Source organism: Geospiza fortis, unplaced genomic scaffold (genome assembly GCF_000277835.1).
Source record: "Geospiza fortis unplaced genomic scaffold, GeoFor_1.0 scaffold538, whole genome shotgun sequence".
Taxonomy (NCBI): domain Eukaryota; kingdom Metazoa; phylum Chordata; class Aves; order Passeriformes; family Thraupidae; genus Geospiza; species Geospiza fortis.
The window spans coordinates 2,850,329-2,859,697 of record NW_005054368.1 but is presented as its reverse complement, the minus strand read 5'-3'; the positions used below and the strand labels follow the sequence as shown (position 1 = coordinate 2,859,697).

The window sequence follows — 9,369 nt, the reverse complement described above, 5'->3', positions numbered from 1 at the left end:
TTATAATCTGTACTAAAGAATAGAGAAAGGCCCCTACAGAAGGTTTAACAAGATACTAATGAAAAACTCGTGACTGACTGCTCAGAGTCCTGACACAGCTTGGACAGTGATTGGTCATTAAGTAAAAACAACTCACACATGTTGGGTAAACAATCTCCAAACCACATTCCAAAGCAGCCAAACACAAGAGAAACAATCAGATAAAACAATCAGATAAAACCATCAGATAATTATTGTTTTCAATTTCCTCTGAGGCTTCTCAGCTTCCCAGAAGAAGAAATCCCGGCGAAGGGATTTTTCAGAAAACATGACAGTGACACTGGGCCTCCTCCCCTGCCCAGATGGCCAATCCCACTGACCCCACGTCCTCTGCTTTGCCAGGCAAACAAGCTGAGAACCAAAACGCTGAGGAACACCCTGAACCCCACGTGGAACGAGACCCTCACCTACTACGGCATCACCGACGAGGACATGATCCGCAAGACGCTGAGGTGGGTCCCCACCTGGGGGGACAGGCTCCCTTCTCTCCCCACCCCAGGGACACTTCCACCCATGCTCAGCCCCACAGGAGGGTGCTGGAGCTGCTCCCAGCAGAGCACAGTGATCCCCAGCAAACCCAGAGCTGGGGTGTGTGCCCTGCACGCATCCATCACCCCCAGAGCATCTGCCAGCTGATTTACAGGCAGCCTGGGCTGGGGGGAGCAGTGAGGAGCCTGTTCCTGCTGCATCATTACCCTCAGAACCCTCTGGCTGGCTCCTGCCTGCCCAGCTGCTGTGGTTTGGGTTTAACTCTCCATGCCCAGCTCTCACGGGCGCGTGTTGAGGCTTTGCGGGTGTGTCTTGCTTAGAAAATCTCCTCAGGGGTGTTCTGGGCCCCTCTCAGAGCTGAGCTTTTTGTTGAATGACTGTCCAACTAAACAAAGAATGTAAGACTTTATTTTATTATATTGTTTTGTTGGTTCAGTCTGTGCATTGAGCATCTCCCAGGGGCTGGGAGAGGTTGTGTGAGGGTGGAGCTGGGCAGGGGCAGAGCTTGGAGTGATGCTCTGCAGGGAGCAGACACCTGTGAATGCAAAGATTTCTCATGTTTTGGCCTCTGCCCCACCTGGATGAGGGCAGGAATTGTGGGCAGCCTCGGCTGCTCCATCACCACCCTGACCTGGGGCCGTGCTGCAGGATTTGCTGTGAGATCCACTGGCAAAGAAAGGATTTTACATCCTTCTGCAAGGACTCAGGGCTTTGCCAGCTCCATGGCTGCAATCCCACCCTCCTCACCTGCAGGTGCCCTGGGGTTTTGTGATTTTCCTCATGCCAGGAGCTCAGAGCTGCCTGGTGAAAGGTGCTGCTCAGGGGTGAGGCAGGGCAGAGCCCACCTGTTGTCTGCAGAGTGCAGGGAGATGGGGAATTCAGCACCGTGGATTATTATTATTATTTCCCTTGGAAAGCATTAGTCATGCTGGAAGTGCTGCAGGCTGCTGGGGCTGGGAAGCCTCCAGTTTGTTGTTATTATTGGTGGGTGTTTTTTCACTGCAGGCTTTGAAGTTTGCAGCCTCCTCAAGCGTGGAAATGGGTCTGTAAGGAGATGCTGGCTGAGTCGTTTGCTGGAAGGCGACAGGGAGCAGCAGGGCTCGACCCCCATTCCTCCAGGGCTCTGGGAGCTGCTTCTCCCTCGGGAAGGGCTGTTTATCCTGGAGGCAGCAGGGAGCTGTGGGATGGGGGATGCACCTAAATATGTGCGGGGCTGGATTTGCCTTTTTCCCCCGCAGAAATCCTGCTCTGCCCCATCCCGTTCCTGCCGGCCAGCCTGGGTGCTGTGGAGCTCCTTGTGCCCTCCCCACAGCTCAAAACTCTGCATGGACCCCTGTAGCCCACCTCAGTCTGCAGGAGAACGTGGCTGGATGGACTTTAAAGGAGACGGGGACACCTCCCACTGTCCCAGGCTGCTCCAAGCCCTGCCCAACCTGGCCTTGGACACTGCCAGGGATCCAGGGGCAGCCACAGCTGCTCTGGGCACCCTGTGCCAGGGCCTGCCCACCCTCACAGGGAAGGATTTTCTCCCAATGTCCCATCTAAACTGGCCATCTGTCAGTGTTCTGGTGTGGCTGGAGCTGTTTCTCTGCTCTGAGCAGCCCCTTCACTCTCCCAGTGCTGCTTCCCACAGGAAACATCTCCATGCACTGGGTGCTCTGCTTCACCCATCCATCTTCTCCTCCAAATATCTCCTTTTCCACCAGGAAAAGGCAACTTCAAAGCCAGCAGGACTCTGGTTTTCCCTGTGTTAATCAGGAGAGGCTCCTGCCAGGCAGCTGGTGCTGCTTGAAAGAGCATCAGTGATGCTCCCGTGGGTCTGGGTGGTGCCCATTCCCTGGGAGCCTCCCTGGTGCTGAGCTGGACAGGGAACGCAATTCCAAAGTCTCTTTAATGTGAAAATAAAGGCAGAGAGATCAAAGCTGCCTCCCTGCAGCCTGGAGATGTGTCAGGGAAGCTGGAAAAGCACCCAGGAAAAAATCTTCCCTGCCCACCTGGTGGGACGTGTCCAGCATGGATTGCTGGGGTGGTGCTGGCCTGGGGCACCCTGCCAGTGCTGCAGCCTTTTGGAGGGGACAAGTGGCATTTGTCAGGACATCCCAGACAGCTGGGTGTTGGATCCCCTCCTTCCCAAGCCCCCCGACCCCATATCATGGCCAGACAGGCTCTCCCTCATCCCTGCATGGCCTTGTCCAGACTGCAGTGACTTTGCTGTCCCAGAGCCCAGGAGGCAGCAGGGTTCACCTCCCCGAGGTGAAGGAGAGGTGAAGGCAGCCCAGCTAATTGCTCTGGCAAGCAGGATTTTGTTAATGAAGCAACCCCCTCAGAAAGCAGCAGATATTTGGGATTTCGTGGAGAGCAGCAGGTGGGAGGATCTCGAAAGGTCTCATCCATTCATTGAATTAAATATCCCTGAGTGTAGCCCAAGGCTTAGCAGGGATGAAACCACCCACCAGCCTGGGAAAAGGCAGGTTCAGAGCCGTGCAAAACACACTGGAGTGCACAGATGGATGGCACTGGGGACAGATTCCCTGCCAGCACCAGGGGGGAAATCCCACCCTGGAGCCCCCATTCCCACCACGGGGTACAATGTCAGGGGGAGGCACAGAAATGCTGCAGGGGAAGCTGGAACAGGCAGAATACAATCTCCTCCAGTTAAATAATAGATGTAATATACAATAAATAAATTGCATTCATAATAAATACCCGAGCTGGTCAGATATTGGATACAATTATTCATATCCAGATACATTGGCGAGGTGATGCATTATTCATGGGCTACTCAGCTAGCCCACGAATGCCAGGAATTCTTTGTTTAATCATGTGTTTGACAAACATCATGACTCATTAAATGTATTATTCAGAAAATAGTATTTGATCAGGACTAATAAGCAGAGTGCAGCCACTTCAAGGTTTGGGGTCCCAAATTGCTTTAGTCTGGATGAATGAGGTTTGCTTGGAATTGCAGGTGCACTTGTAATTCCAGCTCATTTCTGCCGTGCTTTCTGTGCTCAGACTTGGAGGCATTTTGTGGTGGAGCCCATGATGGAATCCTCCTTTTGTTTCCTGCAGAACTGGCCTTTCCCAAGGGGTTATTTTGTCCCCTTGCCTGGTGTTGCCTGTCCTTGAACCAAGCCAGCATCACCTGCTCCTCGCGGGGAGCCTCCCTTGCTGCCTAAGGGATGTTAGACACAGGGGATGATCTCAGGCTCTGCTCTGGGTGTTTTTGGTGGCAAAGGATCCTTGCTGACCCCCATTTCCCCTTTCCACACCGGGAAGGAGCCCGTGTGAGGGAGCAGAAGCCATGAGTCAGCTGCTGGAGCTGCTCAGTGAGTCAGGGCTGGAGCCCAGGAGCCCGGGCTGAGTAGGAGGGAGGAGAAGTTTAATGAGCAGGGATTGTTCATTTGCTGCTTAGTTTCCTTCCAAGGTGCTTTTCACAGCCATTAATGTAAAGATCAGGACCCCACAGCGAGGATATCAGATGGAACACCGGGCTGGAGGGATTGGGATTCATGAGGAGAGATGAGGAAGGGGTGAAGCTCCAGTTCCAGGCTGGGGATGGAAGGGGAACGAGGCTGCCAGAGACATCTCGTGCTCTTTGTCATGGGGCTGATTTTCTATCCCAAGGCATAAAAATTCCATCACATGGATTTCTCCTAATGAAATCCGAGCTGGTGTGATTGCAGTATGCCCTTTTCCAAAGGGAAGGATGGGCTTCCTGCTCGTCTCACTCAAAGCTCACTGCCCTCACTGATGGGCCAGTGCTGGAAATCCCATTCCAGTGGGGAGGAACTGCAGCTGGGAGGAGGAACTGGGGCTGGAGGCTGAGCACTGGGAGAGGTGACACAAAACCCCCACAAAATGCCCAGAGGTGCCACAGGGAAAAGGGGCTGGGAGGGACCTGGAGGTGTCTCCAGCTCCCAGTGCCAAAACCCACTTCTCAAGGGCCTTCCCATGTCCCTGAGGGCCTGAAACAGGGCCCAGTGTGACACTGGAGATGCTCTCCCTGCCACCACCACTGGAGTTTTCCACCTTTCCTTCCTGGGCTTTTGCCCATCCTGAGGCTCCAGAGCTTTCACAGCGAGCAGGACATTGTGTTTGGGATCTTGCTGTGCTTCCCTGCACATTGTCAGGAGAATTGTCACATCTTTAAGAGGTAAACCATCCCAAAACCCTGTCTCCCTGAGTGCCCAGGAGCCAGCACCACTCCTCAATTGCTGGGTGTAGGCAGAGATCCTGGGCTGCCAGCTCCCTGTGAGGCCCTGTCCCCTCGTGTCCCCTCGTGTCCCCTCCTGTCCCCTCCTGGCAAGTGCAGTGTTGGCTGTGGAGCTGCTGCTGCTGTTCCTTTGCTGGATTTGTTCTTCACAAGAAAGAGGAGAGGAAATGGGGAATATTGTGCCTGCATTTGAGATTCTCTTTGAGGATTTCAGCCTTGTGGTGGGGTGGTTTTTGCTGTGGGTATCTATAGTAACGCTGCATCCAGCACACTTTTCTGGAGAGCAGCATTCCCTGTTTTCCTGCTCTTGTCATTATTTTTTTTTTTCCAAACCCCTTTTCTGTGCTGCTCCCCAGCCCTGATGATCCTTGTGCTGTGGCACTGAGACATCCCCATGGCTTCCTTGCTTCCTTGTTGCTCATTTGTGAGCGTGAGGGTGGTCAAAGCATCCTTGGATAAGGCACTGAAGCATCCACAGATAAATAATCTATTGATAAGTAGATTGATGGGCAGGGATAACCCATCCATGGATAAACCATCCAGATGCTGAGCAGGCCAGAGGTGTGGTGTGCAATTATTTACCCTCAGGTGGGATCACAGGGCATTATTTATGTTTAATTATTGTGGTCCCTGGGGGAAGAAGTGCCACCCATGGGGAGATGGACACCAAAGGGAGTGGATGTTTTCTTTTTTTTAAGGAGAAAGGATGGAAGGGAAAGGAAAAGAAATGCCTTTCCTTCACGGGCAGGGAGCCCAGCCAGTCCTGCGTGGCTCCAGTGGGATGCAGGATGCTCCCTTAGGATGGGGATGGTTTTCCCCATTCCCAGCACTGCTGCTCCCTCAGGGCACCCTTCTGGCCCTCTGGGATTTGGGGAGCTGCAAGCAGAGGCTCCTGCAAGCACTGACTTTGCTCCTCTGTCAGGAGCAGCAGAGGAATGACTCATGAGCTGCCAGCTCAGGGAAAGGCAGTGGTGGCTTTTTCGTGGAAAAGCTTTTCCATGGAAAACAGCCTGGGCTCAGCACCACCTCACTGGGATGCACCCCAGGATCCCAGCAGGGCTGGGAGAGCTTCACCTGCCCGAGGTGTGACATTTCCCTTGCTCTGGGTGTGGGAATCACTCCTGGCCTTGTCTGTCTGGTGGGACAGGAGGTGGCAGACCTGCTCTGTGTCCCAGCCAGGGTCACCCTGGGAGCTGCCACACTCCCAGCAGTGCCTGAGCCCCTTGGGAAGGAGCTGTGTGGGAAGCAGGCTTCTCCCAGCCACACAAGGGAGGGATGAGGAAGAACCTCCATGGCTGAGCAAAATGCAGCTCCAGCAACTCTGATTTATTTTGCTTCAGTCGCTGATGACTCTGATGTTTTAATGGAAGAGTCATTAGGGGGGTCGCTTGCTTTTCCAGCAGTGCCTGGGCTGGGATGTGCATTTAGGCACAGACACTCTCACCCTGAGCTGCCCTGGCTGGGCTGTGCCCATTCCATTCCGTTCCATTCCATCCCATTCCATCCCATTCCATCCCATTCCATTCCGTTCCATCCCATCCCATTCCATTCCATTCCGTCCCATTCCATCCCATTCCATCCCATTCCATTCCGTTCCATTCCGTTCCATTCCATCCCATTCCATTCCATTCCATTCCATTCCATTCCATTCCATTCCAGCTGCAGAGGAGCTGCCCTGTCCATGGCCTGGGGAAGGGTGACCTCAGCTGCTCCCTCCCTGGGGGGACCCTGCCCTGTCCCCAGTGCCCCTGCTCACCCTGTGCTGTTGCAGGATCTCGGTGTGTGACGAGGACAAGTTCCGGCACAACGAGTTCATCGGCGAGACGCGCATCCCGCTGAAGAAACTGAAACCCAACCAGACCAAAAACTTCAACATCTGCCTGGAGAAGCAGCTGCCGGTGAGTGAGGGGGGTTCAGAGCCTCATCCCACCCTGGAATCACAGGCGCAGCAGCTTCTCCCCGTGGCATGTGGGAATGTGGAGCTGTTTGACCCCTCAGACATAATTTGGGACGTGGGGAAGAGCATCCCTTGGCTGGGGAGTTGTCTGGCTGTGGCTGCACCCTGGTGCAGCCTCCCAGACTGGGTGCATTCCCTCCCCAGATAGATAAAACAGAGGACAAGTCGCTGGAGGAGCGTGGCAGGATCCTCATCTCCCTCAAGTACAGCTCACAGAAGCAGGGGCTGCAGGTGGGCATCATGCGCTGCGCCCCCCTGGCTGCCATGGATGCCAACGGCTACTCCGACCCCTACGTCAAAATGTGAGTGTCACCTGTCAAAATGTGAGTGTCACCCGTCAAAATGTGGTGAAAATGTGGTCAAAATGTGTCACCCGTCAAAGTGTGAGTGTCCCCTGTCAAAATGTGGGTGTCACCCGTCAAAATATGAGTGTTATCCATCAAAATGTGAGTGTCACCCGTGGTCCTGCTGTCCCCTCCCGCCTCTCCCCGCAGCGGGAATTAATTGCTCTCATTAGGAGATGCAAATGAGGCCGTCAGGCAGCAGCTTGCCCCTGCCCGGAGCGTTGTTCCCTGGCATTGTTTGGCAGAGCTTTCAGGTGAGGTGGGCACAGCACTTGGTGCTGAGGGGCTGGCGCTGCTGGTTTGGCCCTGCCTCACCCAAAAAAACAGCTCCTGGTTTTTTGGGGGTGGCATTTTCCAAATTCACTCCCTGCCTGTCCCTTGTCCTCACTGTGCTGAACTCAAATTTGGGCACTTTTAGGGATGGTATTTGCTAAGGCAGAACCGCTGGGAGAAACCACACCTGGGAGACCCAGGGATGGAGTTCATCAGCAGCACGCTTTCACCTTCTTATTTAATTGGTTTTTAGGCGTGGAGGTGTTTGTATGAAAATCCCCTGCTGCTTTTTTAAACGCCCATGGGAGGTTCAGCCCCTGAGCAGCACAATTGCCATCGCACCCAGCCAGTTTTGGGTGTCCCCTGTGCCATCCACAGGGGGTTGCATCTGCAGGGCTGGGATCAGAGCAGATAGGGAACTGATGCTTCTCAGCACAAGCCCTAATTTTTTTAATTATCAGCAAGATCTGGAACGTGTAGCAAGGAAGCACAGCTGATGTTTAAAGGCACAGCACCAGCACAAAACCATGATGGGTTGACTTTGGCCTGGCCCACATTTCAGGTCCCCTCTCTGCCTGATGACACTTTAATCTTGTTTGCTGTCCAGAATATCTGCAGGGAACAAGCTCAAAGCTGCTCAAAGCTGCTCCATTTTCCACCCTGCGTGTGGTTCCTGTCTCCTGGAGAGGCTCTGCATGAGCAGACCAGTCACAATCCCGAGTGTGGACAGGTCCTGGGCTGGGAGTGCTGGCTTTGGAGAGCATTTTGTGCGCGGTGCCAGTGTCCCCTAGGGACTGGAGATGGGATAATCGGTGCTCTCTGATGGCAGCCAGCAGCTGGCTCGGTTCTGAGGAGGGGAAATGCTGGAATGCTGCCTCCTCCCAGCTGGCCCCAGCATTTTGGCAGGGGAGAGCAGGGGAGGAGGATCTGGAGGTTCAGGGGGCTCACCTGGCTCTGCTCAGGAGCTGCAGCCACAGATGTCCCCACCCGTGGCCTCCTGCCCTCCTCACTGGGACCCACTTTGGTCTCCCTGCAGTTACTTGAAACCAGATGAGGACAAGAAATCCAAGCACAAGACAGCAGTGAAGAAGAAAACGCTGAACCCCGAGTTCAATGAGGTGGGTGTGGTTCTCACCAAGGGGCTTTTCTCAGCCTCAGACTTAAAAGATAAAAATTCACCACCTTGGTCACTGTATGAGGGATTTGGGATGGGTTCCCTGTGGGCAGCAAAGCCTGAGGAGGAGGATGGGCAGCCCCAGCCCCTGGTTCATCCTGGCTCTGCTTCTGCTCCTCCACAGGAGTTTTTCTATGAGATAAAGCACGGTGACCTGGCAAAGAAGACCCTGGAAGTCACTGTGTGGGACTACGACATCGGGAAATCCAACGATTTCATAGGTGAGTGGCACACTCCAGAAGGTCTCCTTGGCCTCTTTTTTATTTATCTTTGCTGTCTGTGCCTCTTGTTTCTCCCGCACTCCTCCACCCTCCTGGTTTGTTCTGCATGCCCACATTCATTCTCGCTGGGTTTCTGTTCTGCTTTTATCCCTCTCCTGCACCTGAGCCTCTCACGGAGCATCCAAGCAGGGAGAAAATGCATCTGCCTCTCCCCTTCTGTTTTCAGATGTTTTCCTCTGAGTGCAAAACATGTTTAACAGGAAGGTTTCATTTATCTCTGTTGGATGTCAGGGCTGTTTGTGACTTTGTCTCTGGTCACTGTGATTTATCACTAACAAGTGCCCGGTACCTCCGACAGCCCCTGTGATTGCAGTGAGCCCTTGGCACAAGGGACAGGGGCACTGCCTGGGGCTGGGACACTGCCTGGGACACGTCCCCGACCACGAGGGGGTGGGGAATTTGGGCTGGGTTTCACATCAGGTTGGATGCCATGAGGATGCTGATGAATCCTAATGAAACCTGGCTCCCTCCAGCATCCCCCTCTGTGACGGTGTTCACAGGGGTCCGAGGATGAGGGAAGAGATGAGGATCTCACTCCATGTTTCAGAAGGCTTGATTTATTATTTTATTATATATATTATATTCTATATATTATA

At 53.7% G+C, this 9,369-nt stretch overlaps 1 protein-coding gene across 1 annotated transcript in view; it reads left to right on the top strand.

Moving 5' to 3' along the window:
* DOC2B (double C2 domain beta) overlaps positions 1-9,369 on the top strand; it is a 32,608-nt gene that overhangs the window by 20,798 nt on the left and 2,441 nt on the right. Inside the window, exons 5-9 of the mRNA XM_031059777.1 lie at positions 382-491; positions 6,516-6,642; positions 6,846-7,003; positions 8,355-8,436; positions 8,617-8,713. Coding sequence (XP_030915637.1) covers positions 382-491; positions 6,516-6,642; positions 6,846-7,003; positions 8,355-8,436; positions 8,617-8,713 — 574 coding nt within the window. The remainder of the gene's footprint in view (positions 1-381; positions 492-6,515; positions 6,643-6,845; positions 7,004-8,354; positions 8,437-8,616; positions 8,714-9,369) is intronic.